Source organism: Pezoporus wallicus, unplaced genomic scaffold (genome assembly GCF_028554395.1).
Source record: "Pezoporus wallicus isolate ANWC-B61680 ecotype Strahan unplaced genomic scaffold, APGP_CSIRO_Pwel_v1 scaffold_7392, whole genome shotgun sequence".
Lineage (NCBI taxonomy): Eukaryota > Metazoa > Chordata > Aves > Psittaciformes > Psittacidae > Pezoporus > Pezoporus wallicus.
In genome coordinates this window covers 554766-573768 of record NW_026639923.1, presented here as the reverse complement: position 1 = coordinate 573768, position 19003 = coordinate 554766, and the positions used below count along the sequence as shown (strand labels likewise).

Sequence of the window (19003 nt, the reverse complement as noted above, 5' to 3'; positions counted from 1 at the left end):
AAAGATGGCCGCCCTGGCTCTGACCATCAAAATGGCTGACCCCGGCCCCCCGCCCGCTCCCACACAGCCATGGCAGAGGGGTGCGTGCGGGGTTGCGTTTGCTATAAACTAATAACCTTGATCGAACGAGTCCTCCGAGGAGTCGCTGAAGGAAGATCCCGCCTCGGCCTCCCGCAGCAGCAGGCAAAAGGGCTGCTTCCTGCCCACCGCCGCCACCGCCGCCGCCGCCTTTGGCTTGAGCGGCCGCCCGGCCGCCGCGCTGCGGGGAGCTGCCTTGGGGCCGCCGGCCGCCCGGCCACCCTTCCTGGCTGCTGTGCTGTAGAGACTGGACGGCCGCGGCTTGGGGGCGGACGGGGGCTGCGCCGGCCACTCGTCCCTCAGGGATCCGTCCTCCTCCTCCTCCTCCTCCGAGTCCGTATCTGTGGTCAAAGCAGGCGGGAGAGCGTTACCTCAGGGGACCGGGGGTGCTGTGGTGTGTGGAGAGGGGGTGAAGATGGAGGTGGATGAAGGAAGGACCCCAGGCCACCATCTTCTACCCCTGCCAGGTCACTCCATCGCAACCCTATGGCTCCAAACACAGATGAATACCAGGTCGCTCCATCGCAACCCTATGGCTCAGAACATAGATGAGTACCAGGTCGCTCCATCGCAACCCTATGGCTCAGAACATAGATGAGTACCAGGTCGCTCCATCGCAACCCTATGGCTCCACACAGAAGAATACCAGGTCGCTCCATCGCAACCCTATGGCTCCACACAGATGAATACCAGGTCGCTCAATCACAACCCTATGGCTCAGAACATAGATGAGTACCAGGTCGCTCCATCGCAACCCTATGGCTCCACACAGATGAAGACCAGGTCGCTCCATCGCAACCCTATGGCTCCACACAGATGAATACCAGGTCGCTCCATCGCAACCCTATGGCTCCACACAGATGAATACCAGGTCGCTCCATCGCAACCCTATGGCTCCAAACACAGAGTTGCTCCATCGCAACCCTATGGCTCCAAACACAGATGAATACCAGGTCGCTCCATCGCAACCCTATGGCTCCGAATGCGGATAAATGCACACAGCATTACGTGTTTCCGCCTTTCGGTCAGGAACAGACACTCTTCACCCAGGCCAAACATCTCCTTAAGACAAGATCCAAAGAGTTGTTTTAGGAGGAGAAAACTGAGGTGGACATTTCATGGAATCACAGAATGGTTTGGGTTGGAAGGGAGCTTAAAGCTCATCCAGTTCCAACCCCTGCCATGGTCAGGGACACCTTCCACTAGAGCAGCTTGCTCCAAGCCCCATCCAACCTGGCTTTGAACACTTCCAAGTCCTTGAGCACATCCACTTCCCATTTCTGCTATGAGGATGTTCATGGAATGCACAGCAGTGCCAACAACCAGGCCATCGACCTGGTTATGTTCAACACTGACCTACATCTCCTTCTCTACATGAACCCCCTCTCCCAGTGGGTTTGCAACACGGGCACCCAAAGCAAGCCAAGTGGGGAACACATCTAATTCCAAATGCCTGCCTCTGAACACACCACCTCAGACACTGCAGCAATACCAACTGCACCAAAGCAGAGCAGGGACCAAGCTGCTCCTCAATCTGTGCACCATGGCTCTACAGTGCTGTCAAGCCCCACAGGCGCTGAGAAGTGGTCCCCTTTTTGGCATCTGAAGGTAGTACAGAAAGCATACGGTACCCCTGGATGCAGTAAAAGCAAGTATGAATTGTCACCTCCCCTCTTGTGAACGCACCACTGGCTTCACAGTGTTACAGAGAGGCAGTGGGGATCATCCCAGCCTGTGGGCAGCAGCAGATGCTCTCCAGCATCAGGTTGGGTGTCAGTCCCCCCATCCATTGTGCTGGTTGTGGAGAAGAAACAAGGGATAACTAGTTTAGGAGGCCCAAAGCCCAAATATGCAAATCATTCTGGGCTTCACTCCTGTTAAATCTATGGGAATAGGATGCTCAGCTCGCCCTCTGGATCTCTGCCCAAGGTTTTCAGGACTCCAGCTAGAAAAGCAGGAGGTTAAGAGGCAGAAGGACTTGGCGCCAGTCCCGTTTCTCCTCCTCCACAAGAGCAGCCCACCAGTCATGGGAAGTAAAGCCATATGCTCGACCTGCCTCCCCACATCCATCACGCTTGAGTGACCCAATGACAGGCCCATGCCTCCCCTCCCCATTAGCTCAAGAGCTCCCAGTTTAGTGTCTGTCCTTGGGAGTGAAGCTCATTCAACAACAGAAGTATTGGGTGGTGTGTACAGCACAATCAGCCAAAGGCTGTGTTCAAGTCCAGTGGCTCCTATTTTGCCATGTAAATAGCTCATTTCATGCCAAACATTTGCTCCCTTGGACGACCATTGGCTCATCATCCTCCTCACTACTGACATTTCTAAACTGGTGTTGCACTGAGATATATTTGTTATGTGTACAGACACCCTGTAAGGGTTTTAACACAGGACTTAAATAGCTGCAAGCAGAGGAAAGGACAAGTGAGCTAAGATAAATACACAACCAGACCTCAGACCACAAACTCCAAGACCCTCTCTGCCCTACTGTCTGCCTGAATTGCTGAAGACTCTTTACCTCCACTTCTGTCTTCCCAACGCTATCTGCAGTTCAGATTTTCCCTTCCGTAACAGGGGTCCCCAGCTCTGCTCAGCTGCAGGAACCTCTGCTCAGGTGCACTTTGGGTTCAGAAATGGCCATCAGTACACAGGATGCTGGGATGAGACAAATGGGAATGCTGCAAACAGTCAGCCAGGAACCAAGCCATAGCTCTTAAGGGCAGGAAGATGCTCACAAACATCAGTGCCCCCTTCTCCAACTGACTCAACAGCATAATCCTAAAGCAAATCCCACCCAGCTCAACAAAGACTTGGAAACTGAGCTGTTAACCACCTCCTGGAGCAGAGGCTATGAGTACTCATCTGACAGGTAGAAGGAGAGTGTCTGCTTCCACTGAAAGCAAGAACATGGGTCAACCTTTTAGTTTAAAGCATTTTTCCCCACTGATGGCACTGACTGGAAGAGATGCACTGATACTGGCTACCTCTTGGACAGCAAGATGGGTGGACACCTCATGCGGACCCCGAAGATGCAGCAGCATTCATTAGCCATGAAGGAGGTCACCTTTCACCCATGAGCAGAACCAGACCCCTTCCAAGAGGCCAGAAACACCCACGAGCCCCCACAACAGATTACACTGTAAAAAGAGGTAAAAGAGGGGTTACTTACTATAGGAGTAGCTGCTCACTTCAGATATCGCTGGTGAATGGGAAACCTTGAGCTGATTTTTGACTTTTAACCGCACCTCCATCTTCTTCATTTTGGCAGCCACTTTGGTTTTACCTTCCTTGGTGCTCTTCAGTGACAGGCCCAGGTTCTTGGCCAGGCTCTTCTTCTCCTCCTTGCTCGGCAGAGCCTCGTGGGGTGGCAGGTACCTGCTGCCACCTCCACTAGTTTTGGACTTGCCCCCAGAGCTGTCAGCGAACTTGAAGGGGGATTTGAGCTTGTCTTGTTTGGTGAGGGACAGAGCCTTGTCAAGCTTGCTGGCCAGCTGCTCCTGGTCGGACGGCACCTTCTTCTTTTTGAGCTTTAACTGCCGAGGTGAAAGGAAGAGACACAGGTGAATACAGAGCAGCTATCATGGCAGACCTGAGGGATTTTACTAGCCCTCGTAACAGCCTCCAATGCACTAGAGTTAGTAAGGCCTCAAATGATAGTCTTAAGCCCCAGCTGCCATAACCCACCAAGGTGCTAGGGAGGAAGATGTCAGCAAACAGCACAGCTTTACCTTTATCAAGCACTGCAAAACCACAAGATTAACTCAGAAAACCTGAATTTTCTTCCAAAGGAAGTATGTCCATAGAACAACGTATTTTGGAGCTCTTTTTGCTCAACAACTTCTGGGGTTTAGGCGATGTTTGGACTGGTTTTACAAGCTTTTCTCTAAATCACAGGGATTAAAAATCATCTTTACCCAAAACGCCAGCCAAATAAATACGGATTGCCACATAATCAACCAGCCCCAGAGGCTGAGATGCCAGGAGAACCCAAAAGCCTCTCAGCAAGAGCATCAGCACCACTGCATTACAGCCAGTGCTTACATCATTTTCGGTACTTTCTTGCTTCTTGAAGAAAATAAATACACTTTACATGTGCTACAGCTAGATAACACCAGCTGTAACTCAGTACTTCGCCTGTGTGCACTTTGGATTTCAGCAGCAGCTTAAAGCTCCAGTAAATATCTCATTGCCTCAGCAGGAGCAGAAGAAAAACCTGTGTTTAAAATAGCAGTTAAAGCTCCCATTCCTTCCTTGCTTCAGGGAGTTCATTCTCCTCCACTGCCTCAATAGGCAAAGGGGTAAGACAAGCACTGCTCTGGATTCAGAGCTAGTGCAACACTTCAGTGCTCTGGCTGGCTTGAAGGTGTTTGCCCCTGCTGCCTACCAAAGAGGTCTGACCTCCATAAGCCAACATTAGCCTTTGCCAACAGCCCTCTACTTCACAGTCCACTCATGAAGAGCTTCTAAACCCACGTGATATGAGAGCAGATGCTCTGAGATCAGGAGGAGTTATCCAGTGCAAGCCAATCCCAGCAAAGCAGCAATGAGATCCTTTGGCCTGTGGCTCCATGTCCCCCATGAGGGCACTGACCTCATTTGAGAAGCTGGGAGCCACATCGTGCTCTTCCCAGCTCTGGTTCCTCCCTTTCATCTTGCCACTGCCGCTCTCCACATCCTCGTCCTCCTCCGGGAGGGCCCCTTTGTGCCTCTTCTTCATGCCCTCACCAGTCTCAGAGTCTTCGGAGAGCAACAAGGACTTGCTCAGTCTGCAAGCCAAGCAGAGGATGGGTCAAGGTAGGGGGGGTTTTCCTCCCTGTGATCCCCACCAAGCTCAAAAGTGAGGGTAAGTGCCTTGCAGGACAGCGGGGATCCTCAGTGAGAGCCTACTGTGAAGTGACAGCAGTTTGGACAAGGTTTTCCACCAAAGAGGAGAGCCAAGGAGCCCTTCTTGCACACTCCTGGCCACCAGCATAGATGAGGGTGCCTGGAATCAGAGACCTGCAGGGTGGTCTCCGAAAGGAAGTACTTGGTGTCTTGAGTAACAGCCACCAGACACTGCCTGATAGGGCACAGAGCAGCAGAGGGGAGGACACACAGCTGAGCTGGCCCTGTAGGTCTTTTCCACCTCTACCTTCATGGACTCTGTAGATACAGAGAGATACCCAAGGCCCAGGGAGCTGCCTCACTGCCCACACACTTGTTCTGATTGCTTGGGTATGAGCAAGAAGGTGGTAAGGAACTGCCACACAGGGTGACACAGAGGAATGAGGACGCTGCAGGGACTGGCTCGCTTAAAGGACAGGCAAGCTACCTCCATGTGAGAGGCACTCCTGAGCTATGTCTTCAGTCTTGCTACAGGATTTGGGGGGAAAGGAGAGGGTAAATAAAGAATAATAATAATAAAAAAAGAAATAAAGTAGGTGAGACTAGAAGCACATCTTTCACTGCTCCCAAACTGTCTCCAGTAACTATCTGATGGATCATCAGTCAGAACCTCAAGACTTCTACAATGCTTCCATTAAAAGCTCTCATATGCCACCTCCCTCACGCTAAACCTCCTGACCTCGGTCATACCACCACCACAAAGCCACTAAACATAGGGCAGCCTCCTCAGCTTCCAGGCATCTTCCCCTCCCCTGCATCCTCTCTGCTGACCTCCACAGACAGCTCAACCAACACTTTCAGGCCCTGAACACTGGCTGAGGATCTATCTCCATCTCCCACATCAAGTTGATGAAGCATTCCTCTGATTTCATGCACATGCAACACCACCATGCACGCACACATGCACAACTCCAGCCACCTCTGGATGCCTCCAGCCTGTCCAGCCACCCAAACACGAAGAACCGAACACAGAGCCACCAAGAGGACAGGTTTTAAGCAGCATAAGATCAGTGGGAGCTGGGCACCTGAACCTGATCTGCAAAAACACACAGCAGTTTGGAGGTGCCTTCCCGTTGGGAGAGACTGGGCCATACATGGATGGTAAGTGGTGAGATCCAGGCATCCAAACAACAGCAGCTGGACTTGGTACAAAAGAAAAAGGCAGAAGAAAGACTGATTCAGACCCTTGAAAGAGAGAGATCAGGCGAAACCAACTCCCACTGATTAAGGGGACAGAGATGAAGACAGCAGGACCACCACAGAAAGGCCCTACAAACACACTGGCCCTGTCCTTCCAGGTCGTGACACCAACATCCCTGCCATCAGCTCTACAGCACCCGCTTGCACCATCTACTCTCCTGGCAACACATCAGGACACGCACCCCAACACCAAAAGCTCACCTACAGCTCCCTGCCCAGCTGGCAGCTCCGCATCACCTCAGCGCTCAACTCAGCCTGTCCTCCTTGCACTCAACACCATAGACACGTGCTCTACCAGCAGAGCAGGAGGACGCTGGCACCCTATTCCCACTGGAAGAACACACTCACGTTAAATGCACGCACTTCCACAACACTGCTGCTGCTAGAGACCAGTCTGTCACTGCAATGCCACAGCGAGCCCCTGCTGCATCCGAGATGCTGTCCCCAAGTACGACCCTGGTGCAGCGACCCTGCCATTTTCCCGTCTTCCCCATATTCCAGCCTTACTTTCCACTCTTGCTGTCACTCTTCCCTCTCTCCTTAATGGGTGACAGAGCGCTTGATCCAAGTTTCCTCTTCCTGGGCCTTCCAGGGCCTCTTCTTGCCAAGCTTCTACTTTTCTCGTCATGCTTTTCCCTTTAAAAAAACCACACGCTTCACTGTTAACCAAGGCAACAAAAAAAAAAAAACAAACCAAAAAGGCAAAGAAAACAAAAAGCAAAGTCAAATTTTGCAACCAAAAAGCAAAAACAGGAAAGAAAAAAAATAAATAAAGGAAGTAAATCCAAAAAGAAGAAAAAAAAGGGGAGGGAACCTAAAAGAAAGCAAGCAAGAACAGGAGCCAACCCAGAACCTTCTCCTGTCACCAAACTGCTAAACTGAGCTGCTTGAAGCCAAGGTTTGCCTCTACAATGGTCTCCCAGCTGCATTCACCAGTGCTCAGGTTGTCGTGTCACATAGCCTAGGAGTGTGCAGTGCAAAGCTCTGGCGGGCCGTACCAGGAGGAGAGGAGACAGGGAGGGAATGGAGGGCTGGTCTCAATCCCGGACCAAGGGAGCAGGCTGTGACTTACTCGGAGTCCCTGCGGCGCTGCAGCTTCACCAGCTCCCGCTGCTTCTCCTTGTAGCGCCGCTGCAGCTCCGCCAGCCTCATCCTGTAGTCCAGCTCCATCGCATCCATGTTCTCGATGGCCGATTTGATGGAGTACATCTAAGGTGGAGAGTAAGAGGGGGTGAGAAGCTCAGGAGATGTTCAGGCTCTCAGACTGGGGTGGTGCACATTGGGGTGCTCTTGCAGTGGCCAAGATCTGCAGCTATCCACGCTTAACAGTGGAGCAGAGCATCTTTGCCCACAAGCACAGCCCCAGAGTGGTACCCAAGCAAAAACAGCCAGGCAAAGATGTTTGGTGGCTTATGCATGGGAGAGAGTCAGCTTTGAGGGACAGCAACACTGGGAAAGAACCTGCAGGGCAAAATACACCCACAGAACTGTTTTTCCGTATTTAACAAGACAGATCAAGATATTCCCTGTCTTGGAGCACTTACTTGCTGGGTACAAAGGAATCTGTCAGCCTCTCCCATGGGGAAGAGGCAGCAAAGAAAAAAACCAAGGAAAAACCTTCTTGCCACTATCTTTATTTATCCCCCCCCCCCCCCCAAAGCATTAACAGATGAGTTCCTGTTGGCTCTGTATTACAAACACCACTTCTAGGGCTGCCCAAGGTCCTGCTGAATTCAATGCTGTTGACTCAAAACAAGGGAGAAGCTAAAACACACCACAGTGGCTCCCTGGGCAGCTACAAACACGAGTGAGGGAAGCACCAGCTCACTTTGGGAATGCAGGAGGGCAGCAAAGCCCCGTGGCAATCCAGGGCTGGAAGAGCAAGCTGTGGTGAGTGGATGCACTGTGGCTTTTCAGGCTCAGCCACACTCAAGAGCTACTTACAGGTTCGTCTTTCTTCTGCATCCAGCTGTACTTTTTGTTGGGATTCAGCTCTCGAGGCAGCCGGATGGTTTTCAGACTTTCCATAAAGGGGGTGGAAAGTACTTCCATGAGCATGTGGGTGCTGGCAGCCAGCAAACTCTCCAGCGTTGGCCGGACAGGGAAACTCTCTGGACCTGCTGGGAAGGACAGAGAAATAAAGCTACAGGGATTCACATTCCAAGACTGCTCCTTCAGGAGGCACAAGGAGAGGATGATGTCCCTTTCTGGACCATGGCAGCCCAAGGAGCCTCCCAGCCACCCCTGGCTCCTACTTGAGGTCTCCCGTTGTACCCAGCCATGGTACAACTGGCAGTTCCCATCACGTCTCACCTCAGGAAGTTACTGGAAGGTGAGATTCTTTTCAGGACCTGCCAAGCTCTTGGAAAGCATCATCAGGAGCTACTGGGGCCTCTTGTGCCAAACCCCAACAGACTGTGGACTCAGTGCCTGCCAGAAGGGTGTTACCCTGGCAGCTCTCAGCAAGTGGGGCTCTGTTTCCGCTACGCATACCACAAACTGTCTAGACATGGCGAGGGCCTTTGGAAGGGGAGAGCAGTACAAAAGCCACACGTAGCTCAGCCTACTGCAACAACAACCTTGCTCCAACCCCATCCGAAGTACCAGCCGCTCCTGCAACTCGGAGTAATGCTCTCCTTGCTCCCTGGTTGAAGTTGTAGGAGATGCCACCCCACACAGAGAACATGGGGACCATATGCAGGGAAACCAAACTCAGGGCTCACGACTTACTTTGCATTTCTTGCTTCCGCTTCTCCAGCTCCATCTCTGCAATTTCACTGAGCAAAGTGATCCCTTGCAGGAAGGAGTGCTCCAAGGCCTGGTCAGTTACCACCTCCACCTTCACCTGCGATGGAGTGACACTGGTGGTAGTCAACAAGGAACAAGCCTGAGGCATCTCTGTGGCAGCCACCAAAGCATTCATCCCGGCCAGAGGGTCACCCGGCTTGATGTCCAGAGCTGGGATTTGGCAAGAGATTGCTTCTTCCGTGTAGGAAGGGATCTCTGGCCCCTGCTCCCCCTCCTCAGGGGGCAGGTTGGGAAACTCCCTTCCCCTGGTTACATCAGTGCTCTGTAGATCCATAGCTACAGAGGCTTCCTCCTGCTGGGGTGCCAAGTCCATCTCAGGCGGCTCATTCTCCGTGTGCACAAGCAAACCGTCATATTCCATGTGCATGGAGCAGGTCTCTGCTCCATTCCCAGTCTCTGCCTGAGCCTCTGTTTCTGCAGGGCAGGCCACAACCTGGTAAGGAGGTGGGCAGCTCTGGAGGTCTTCCTGGTCCTGCTCCATAGCACCCAAGGCTTCACCTTGGTGCAACAGGAGATTGCAATTGTCCACGTTCTGCACTGGAACGGCTGCAGAGGTGGTGATGTTCAGAGTCCCCATGTCCTGCTCGCAAATGCTTTCTTGGCTTTCCTCCATCTGCACCTCTGATTTCACCCTCTCTTCCAAGGACTCCTCTTCTGCTGTTGCTTGGATGGGCTCTAGTATTTTGGACGGAGACAGGCGGATGGGCTTGACCTCTGGGGAAAGCTCCATGTGCTCAGAGCCTTCAGCAGGCAGCGGGACGTCAGGAGCCAGGCCATCCGCATCGGATGCTGCGGTGGGCTGCAGGAGGTAGGGGTAGTGTCTTCCAAAGGAGGGAGGCAGGGACTGGAATGGATATCCCGGAGGGATCTCTGCAAGATACCAGAAGGGACAGGATGTGTAATGGCCAGGTCTCCAGAACGCTTTCTCTCTCACTAAGGCACAGAGGTGGGGTCTCTGCTTCCATCATCTATCATCTCTCCCTGTCCTCAAGCAGCAGCTGCTTTCGGTACCTCTCTCCTGGACAAGCACCCCAGCACCTTTCCAGCACTCTCCTGCAACTCTTGCATACTTCTCCCACTGAGACCTCAGCCCTGGAGGAACCAACCCAAGCCCAACCCAAGGGAAGAAGACAGCCTACAGCCCCAGGTCCCCCTACAACCCAGGCACTGATCCCAGTCCAAAAGACCTGTATCCCAGACCATCCTGGTCCTTGCCTTTTAGAGGAGCTACATGGTTTTCTCTAGGGGAGGGGATGGAAGCAGGAAAGAGTCAAGGAGAGAAAGGGAGGCAGGCACAAACACAACGGGACTCTGCCAAAGCAGGGCTCTCTTACCTGGGAACAAGGCCTGATATGGACCAGCAGCTTCCTTGTCCAGCTCCAGGTCTTTCTTCTCCACAGTCTCAGGTGCCTCTTCCTTTGGAGGGATGGCAGGGGCAGGGGGTGGAGAGGCAGGGGGCGGGCTGGAAGGATGGGAGCTGGGGGTGGCGGGGTAGGAGTAGGCTGGCTGCGAAGGTGGCTCCTCCATCTTTTGGATCACCTCAGCTTTGAGAACAGACACGGGTGAGGCCCTGGGAGAGAGGGGAGGTGGACTCACAGCCTTGCTGTAGGACGTGGAGGCACTGGGAGACAGCACGGGTGGTTTCCGGTGCACCAGTCCCGAGGCAGAGGAGGAAAGGCCTGATTTGGCACTGTCCAGGCTCCGCTTCGTCACCTTCTCTTCCATATCCGCACGCTGCTCGTTGGCCTTCAATCTCTCCTGCAACAAGAACAGAGCAAAACTCAAGCACAACATCCCTACCTGCTCCTGGGGAGCAGCACACACCTCCCACCAAGCAAGACCTATACATGATCTTATCAAACACGCACTGGAATAAAACACACCTTCCCCAGTGCAACACCATTTTAAGGCCAACCTGATGGAGGGTGACACTGATCTGTGACAGCGTTCTTTGCAATTCCCAGCTCCGGGAATCAGGTGAAGGGTGTCTCAGCTCTCACTTGCAACCAAAGCAAACAGTTTCTATTTCTAAGCCCCCAGCCCAGCAAGCACACATGTAAAACGAAGGCTGAAAACCAGATGACCACTGTAAAAATTAAATGGATGTAAAACACCCAAACGAAAGCTCACGACTTCCAAAATCATTGGTGAATGGGAGCTGGCTCCAGGACCCTGTGTGACTACTGCCAGTATTGCAGCTGCTTCTCTGAGCTGCTGGAGGTGATCAGGGATGGAACCACTCAACTAAACAGAGCCATCCCTAGGGAAGGAATCACGGTTGTGCTGCTGCTGTGCTGCTCTCCTGACAGCCCTGCTCAATGGCTCTACACCTTGTGTGCCTCGCATCCCAAGGACCAGGGCGGGGTCACTCAATGCATCCATACCCTTCAGACACACAACGCAGGCAGAGCTGCTTTTTCCCAACTCCAGGATCATTTCATACCCATGGAAGCCCTGGAGAACGTACCACGAGCTGGGCACTCCTCTGCAGCTCCATGGCGTGGGCCGCTTGCTGCTGCAGGATGTACAGCTCATGCTGCCTCAGCAGCTGCTGATGGGAGAGGAGCTGGAGCTGATGAGCGTGCTGGAGGGAGCTCCTGGTCGGGGGGTACATGGCTGGCCACAGCGGTGGTGCCCGGTCCATCAGCTCCGCTGGGGAAGGAGCAGAGATGCAGTCAGGCAGGCAGAAGGATGAGTAGAGGATTCAGGATCACTCAAGGCAAGTGTCTCTACCCCAATCCCAGTGGAGGATGCCAAATGGGGGATGCCAAACACTGGGCTATGCAGAAATGCAATGGGGAAGCATTTTGTCTTCCCCTTGACAGCCCTACTCCCACCATCCCATGGGTCCTGGGGCCATCTGACTTGCTTTGCTCTCTAGGTACCCCTGGTTTGACTGCCCCTGGCTGAGCCCACGAGTAGACTCCCCAACGAAGGATTCCAAATCTGGGTGGTCCTGCAGGGGATGAGGAGCCACTGGTGAAGATTACTCATCTCCCATCTCCAAAACACACCTCCCGAGAGGCCAGCTCACCCTCACCCTACTGCTTACCAAAGTGTGGCAAGTGCTCGCTGGGGATCACCACAAGCTGCCCCGACTGTGGGTCTCTGGCAAACTGGTAGGCAGAAGGGAGAGCTCCCCCCATGGCAGGGGGGAAGCCTGGAGTCATGCCCTGGTGCAGGGAAGGGTGACCAAGTCCTGGAAGAAGAAACACCACAGTCACAACAGCTCCTACCCACATGAGAAACCACCTTCTGACTGCTCCAAAATACCCCGTCCCCTTTGATGAGACAGCAGCCTCACTGGGCACCAAGCAACACCTCTTCTTGGACTGCATTGGTGCAAACACCCATGGATATACCACTGTTCCCCAGGACACTCACCATAGGGATGGCCAGCCAGCCACATGGAAGGGCTCCCTGTCCTGGGGAGCCAGGGGTGGGCTGCCAAGTGTGAAGCTGGGTCTGCAGACCAGCGCCCGGAGCCTGTCAGCGCTGGGCCTCCTGTCACCATGAGGTTGGAGTTCAAGCCGTTCGTGGCGCAGCCGGAGGGGTGTATCCGAGCAAAATCTGCCAGCTCCTTGCTCTCTCTGGTGATGGAGGAGGCAAGAGGGACAGTGAGAGGTGGTATGAGTGCTGCAGGTTGCTGTGCAGCTGCTGAAGGAGCCCAGGGGCATGGAACAGTCTGAAGAATGAGTGTGCCTGCAACCCAGGGTTCAGACACTCAAGGAGAGCTGTGATGGAGGTGGTTAACATCATGTCCAGAATAAAACATCCCATCTCTCCATCCCTTTGGAGCAGGCACAGATTTGCAGCAGGATCTGTCTATAACCCCATGGTGCCTCACTCAGTGCTCCTCTGGTGCCAGCAGGTACACGAGGATGGATGCAACCCTGCCCTCTCCCTGCACAGACCCCACCTCCCTCCAACCCTCACCTGAGCAGCTTCTCCTGATCCCGCTCCAAGCGCCCCGCCAGGAGGTGGCTGTCCCGGTGGCGGCTCCTCTCATCCCCACAGTCATCTTCTGAGCGTCCATGCCCTATGAGACAACCCAGCACCATCAGACACCAGGAACAGCCTGTAGAAAGCGGCCCATCTCCTCTGGGCATGGAGAGGCAGGACACCCAAATGCCACCGCCCCTAAGACCGTTATGACGTTCAAGTCCTAAAGGCCTGGGTAAGGCTGTCTATGGGATGAAGATGTTCTCACTTGTGAGTGGTTTGATCTTCCTGTCTCCAAGCCATCAAGGGACTCACATACCAGGCCAGAACAGCTTCCCAGGACAGGACACCACTGGCCTGGGAGCACCGGGACCAAAAGGACTACTTCTGCTGAAGGACAGTGGCAGATTTCCCATCCCAGGCGCAGCTAAATCCCTGCATCAAACCACACATCCTTCTTAACGCATCCTGCAGGGGTATGGATTTTCTCTCTCCATCTTCTGAAGCACTTCCACTCCTGTAAACCAGTCTGGGAGCAATGGGCATGCTCTGAGTCCCTGTCCTTCTGCAGCAGGCAGAACCAGCACTATAGACCTTCAAGAAACCAGTGTGCACCACTCTGCACTTCAACCTGTTAGTGGGACTCTGCTTCTCTCCTCCCCAAGCCACGCAACAAGAAAGGGGCTGGCGAGGCAGGGACACATACGGCAGATGAGGGCAAGAGTCCAAAAAGAGGGGCTGGATGTTTGGCTGGAGAAATGGCTTGTCCAGAATCAGAGCAGCTCTCGCAAATACAGCCTGGCACTGCAGCAGCTGCGTCTGCGAGAGGTTATGAACCACCTTCATAGGAGCAAACAGCAGTGCCAGCAGCAGGTATTGGAGCCACCCGTCACTTACTTCATGCAAGATTTTCACCCAATCTGCCTGATTTCAGGCTTGCTTTTCCCTTTTTTTTTCCCCCTAGCTTCTTTCTTGCATATAGATTTTCTCCACAGTTCCCTGCTGCCCCTCTCTGTGTTATGCTCTGGTGATAGATCCACACCTAAATCCCAGCCCTGTTTGCAGTGAGCAACCGGCCGGTCTAAGGGGACCAGGAGGAAGGTGTTTGCTTCCTTCCCTGCCCGGACAATGCTCTGCACCCCACAGGGCTCAGCAGTGCAGCACGGCCTCGCATGGCTGCACCCTGGCTCCCCACAGCCCTCACCAGGGTCCTCGCTCTCCCATCTGGATGAGGTTTGGCACACAGGAAAGCATCTCGGAGCATCAAGTCTATCCTGCTGACAGGCAGCCTTTTCAAGGAGGGCTCCGCAGTGTATTTCCTCAAACCTGGACAGCCCATGGTTTCTTTGCTGTCAAGTCTCCAATTCCCTTGGCTCTCACTGTCAGAAGGAATCCAGGAACAAGACAACATCTCTCCCAGCTCCTCTCCCCAAGGCTCCTTCCGCAGACTTCAAGCAGAAAGCAAAGATGCTTTAAAACCTGGCACACACCTCTCCGTCCCAAAGGACCTTCCAGGGTCACCCCATTTCCCTTGCAGGCTGGCAGGACACTGTGTGCAGTACCTGTCCCAACCAGCCCCTCCTTGGCTCACTGAACGATGCCCTGTGCAGTCTCCACTGCTCATGGCACAAGGCACAGGGGCTTGCGAATCCCTCTGGAAGCCCAGCATCCCTCCCTGCCTCCCTACCACCATCTCCACCCACACACAAATCCCCTTCCACTCCCTATACCATGTTTTTGTCCTTTTGGAGCCTCTTTTCCTATTTATCTTCCCCCAGTTGATGCCTTCTTCAGCATCAGGAATATGTAGCACACCCTCGGTTAGCTCTCAGCCTCCCTTTCTTGGCACAAGGTGAGCTGACCCCAAGCCTTTTATTAGAAACCCATCATTTTGTTCTTCTACCTCCGCTCCCTCTCCCATTTCCACTCCTTGTGCTCTGTTATTTATAGACAGGTTTAGCATCTTTTTTGCCTCATCCCCTCTCCAAACACACACGCACTTTCTTATTCCTCTCATCCCTGCCTAGCCCCCAGCCTGCCGACAGGACGGTCCCTTTTCTGTACAGACTGACGATTGTCCAGACAGTGAATGATCATTTTGTCTCTCTATATGAACATGACGCACGGACCCGCATAGAAAAATTCAATCAGTTATGCATGGAGGAAAGGCTCAGGCCCGTTCCCTTGACAACCAATGCCCAGCACTAAATACTTGCATTTTACTTGCCAAATACTACAGATTAGCCAACTAAAGCCTGCTTTCTCCTTCTTAAAAGGTCTAAACATTCAAGCACCGTCCACTCAGCGCAAGCAAGCTAATGTTATTAGACCAATATCTCTTGGCATACAAAAGGGGGGGGGGGGGGGGGGGGGGCAGCATTTGGGGGGCGAGAGGAGGAGAAAAGCAGTCTTGTTTTCTGTCTGAAAGCCAACTGCATCCCTTAGCAACGAGCCCGGAGGCCTGCCAGAATTCAACCCTTGTTTGCAGCCTTTTAGTTCGGCTCAGTAAATTACATTTAACGCAAGCTGGGAGCGTCTGGGACGATTGAACGGCTGAACAAACAGCTCCCTGTGCTGCCCACGAGGTGCTCCGGGCAGTGGGGAAGGCGATGGGAATGGGGAGAGGGGCTGCTGGCTGAGAGAGGAGTAAAGGGAGAAAAACGGGAAAGGCAAAGGCTAAACATGGAAAGTCAAGCGATGCTCGCCGGCCGCTTGCTTTGGCATCGCTCCTTGGCACGCCAGAGGCGAGCTCTCTCCATGCTGGGCAGCCCTCGGGTGTTATCTTGCTGCAGAAGCCAAGCAGAGCCCCAGATATCTCACCAGAGCCATCCCCTTCCTGCCAGCACCATGGCTTAAATCAAACCCATGGGATTAAAAGACCAGCACAAAGGTGGATTAAGTGGTTTTCCTGTCAGTCCCTTTGCTAACAAGGATCAAACACATGGAGATGGGGTGGACAGAGGGGATGGAAGGAGGAAAAGGGAAGTCTCTCTTGCACAGAGAGTCTTGCTCCCCACTGTGGTTTACAATGTGCCATTGGCTGGGAAGTGGAGGCAAACGGAGCTGAGGATGCCAAACTCAGCTCATGCCATAGAGACAGGCCTGGGGAACCTACCTTTGATGCTGCTGAGAGACAGTGAGCGATCCCTGTCCGCCAAGCTGGGCCCCAGTTTGCTGCTGCTGCTGCTGCTGTTGTCCTTCTGCCGGGCCACAGCCACGGCGATGCCGACGGGCAAGTGCCTCACCTCCACCTCGCCCTGGGAGCCGATGCTCTCCCGGCCAAAGGATTTGGCACTCTCAGGTCTCTCGGGGTCCCTTTTCAGCTGCTTCGCCGGCTGCTGCAGCAGCAGCTGCTGCACTTTGGAGGTGCCCAGCTGTGCAGAGTCCAACTTCACGTTGCCCAAGCCACCGAAGGGGCTCTTCTTGCCGCAGCTCTGCCGCGACGCTGTCTCCTTGGCAAAGCTGCCGCTGTACTTGATGAGGCTCTGCATGGCCGACCCTTCGCCATGCGAGGCGGGGTGGAGGACGTCTGCAGCACCCCTCGAGCCCACCACCGAGGACCGTGGCAAGCCACTGGGGTCAAGGTAGACCTTCTTGGCTTCCTCCTCCGCCCGGGTGACGTGGTTGTGCTGCGCAGCCAGCACCGCCATCTGCGTGGTGGCGAAGTTGCCCATCTCAAAGGGCTTCCACTTCTGCTCGGGTGGTTTCAGCTGAGCATGGTCCAGGTGCTGCCTGGAGGAGTCCAAAGTGCCATAAACCTTTGCTGCTTCTTTGGAGCTGGATCGCTGGAAGCGGTCCCGCTCGCAGGGGCGATGCTCTGCCTCCGGACTCGGCTTCAGCAAGTCCTTGGAAGCCAGGAACTCCCTGCTCTCCGGAGAGCCCAGCCCCGGCCGGTTGAGGAAGGGCTCCGAAGTAACCTGTCTCTTCAGTGCCATGGAGTTCGCCCTGATTACGGAGCCCTTCTCCCTCAGAGCCTCCATCCTTTTGGCATCACTGTGGCAAGAAAAGTCTTGGGACAAGAGCGTACGGGAGGCATCCGCGAGGCACCGCTCTGTGGGTGACTGCAGCACCCCCACCTTGCCAAGGTCCTTGTCCTTTGCCTTGTTGTCGCGGGCCTGCGAGGCGATTTGGATGGGCCCGCTCCTCTCGTCGTAGGCTTCGACCGAAGGCACAAAGGTGGGGGCGATGACTTTGTGCTCCCTCCCCAGCTCCTTGGCCGGCGGGAAGATGGTGTACATGCTGGAATGGATGGGCTGCGGAGGGAATGTCGTGGCCGGCGTCATCTTCCCCGGCTGTGAGGGATGCGGGGACGGGCAGCTGCAGGAGACATGCAAAGCACCCACGGAGGGCAGGAGGGGCTCCCCTCGCTTCAACCGCTCGGCGTGGGCATGTGCAGAAGGCCTCATGTTCTCATCGTGCCGAGCGGGATCCTTGGCACAGCGGTCCTGCTCGGCACCCAGGACCTTCAGCATGGGGTCCCCACCACCGTTGCAGTTGCTGAGGGAAGAGCTCTGCAGCGGGTTCTTGGACTTGGGTTCCCCACCGCCACCACCCCGATTTGGCATGTGCTCAGCCAGGAACGGGGAGAGGCGCTCACCGACCTTCACTGCCTTCTCCACCACGCTTACTTTCCGCTCGCTGTCGGGCTTAGTGTCCTGTGTGAGGTCAACCACGCTGTGGGGCCGGGGCTCCTCCTTCGGCTTGCTCTCCTTCTTGGCAAAGGGCAGGGATAGATCGCTCCGGCATGCCCGCTCCTTCCCACCCGGGTCTTTGAGGCTTTCTTTTGAGCTCTTGTGCAACTGCCCAAGGTCCTTCTCCCGGAGCAAAGTGCTCGACGTGTGGTTGCCCACGGTCCTGGAGAGAGGAGGCTGCGGGTGCAAAGCGGACTGGCCTGCATGGCCAGAAAGGTAGAACCCATCTGAAGAGCAAAAGCAAGTGAAATTACTGTGGGCCTCCAACAGCCCTATGGGAGACAGGAGAGAGGTGGCAAACCGGGAGGGAATGGGGTTCAAGGATGTGTCAGACACGGCCTAGAAGGACTAGGGCAAAGGAGACCATCTCCATATGGCCCAGGTGGTACGGACAGCCCTGTCTCTGATGCACACTGAGCCTTGGGATGAGGCAGCACATGGGGACTTCAAGGAGGGACCCGGCTGGGTTCCCTACGGCACAGCCACAACCAGTACTGTTGTACTGGAAACATCCCTGGATGATAACCTTAGGGCACTCCTGCTCTTCACCCTCAACATCCCAGCACCCAGAGCCAAGCAGGCCTAAAGGACAGGATGAGCACGCAGGGGTGACCAAGGGAAAAGGCGTGCAGGGACCCAGACTCACCTTTCTGCGACTCGAAGAGGCTGTGCTGACCCAGCTGGGCCAGGAGAGGACTGCCGGCGCTGGGGGGCTCGAGGTGGCTCAGGGGAATGTACGACGGGTAGAGCCCATTCGGCAGATGGGAGAAGCCTGAGGAAAACGGGAAACAGAAGAGGGAAGCGTGTTTAAGCCCAAGCGGCACGTTGCCTTGGAACCAGCCCCGCAGGAGCACAGACTGTTGTGGCTGTCGGTCCCTCGCGCGCCAGGAGCGGTGGCTGCGGGGATGCAACGCACAGCACACATAGGGGAATGGTGCTTGGGACCCCCCCCCCCCAGGTGCTGATCCCCCCACTGTGGGTCCCCAGCTTGCCCTTGGCAACTCTGTGGGGCCTTATGCAGCAAATGCAACGTGCTGCTTCTGAGCAGAGCCTTAAATCTGAAGGCTGAAGGACCAAACTGCCTCACTGAGAAGCTGTTTTATCACACATACGGTGGTGACCTGTGGGTGAGGGCACTCCCCAACATGATCCCCCAGCAGTGTTAAGAACCTCTTGCCAGCACGGCTTTGCCAGCACAGCCCATCTGCCCCGCACTGGGTACAGGCTTTAGGAAAGCACTAGAGCATCCTCCACAGCAGCTCACACAAAGCGCAGTTTTACGTATCCCAAACCAGCATCTTATCCCAGAGGGAAGTAAAGCAGAGCAAAAAACCACCCACTCACAGGCTGATAGGAAAGCAGCGTGTCGCCAAGGCCCTGCTGCCAGAGGTCTGGATTAT

At 54.6% G+C, this 19003-nt stretch overlaps 1 protein-coding gene across 4 annotated transcripts in view; it reads right to left on the bottom strand.

Moving 5' to 3' along the window:
- Positions 1–19003, bottom strand: part of TNRC18 (trinucleotide repeat containing 18) — a 55903-nt gene that overhangs the window by 19575 nt on the left and 17325 nt on the right. For 2 of the 4 annotated variants that reach the window (XM_057416806.1, XM_057416807.1), the window contains exons 3-16: positions 18250–18375; positions 16028–17830; positions 12907–13009; positions 12355–12560; positions 12023–12169; positions 11438–11622; positions 10305–10728; positions 8893–9840; positions 8107–8282; positions 7235–7371; positions 6670–6798; positions 4670–4844; positions 3248–3611; positions 117–419 (exon numbers count right to left, since the gene is read on the bottom strand). In XM_057416806.1, the coding sequence (XP_057272789.1) occupies positions 117–419; positions 3248–3611; positions 4670–4844; positions 6670–6798; positions 7235–7371; positions 8107–8282; positions 8893–9840; positions 10305–10728; positions 11438–11622; positions 12023–12169; positions 12355–12560; positions 12907–13009; positions 16028–17830; positions 18250–18375 (5226 nt within the window). The remainder of the gene's footprint in view (positions 1–116; positions 420–3247; positions 3612–4669; positions 4845–6669; positions 6799–7234; positions 7372–8106; positions 8283–8892; positions 9841–10304; positions 10729–11437; positions 11623–12022; positions 12170–12354; positions 12561–12906; positions 13010–16027; positions 17831–18249; positions 18376–19003) is intronic. The other 2 variants (XM_057416808.1, XM_057416809.1) reach the window with 2 other exon arrangements.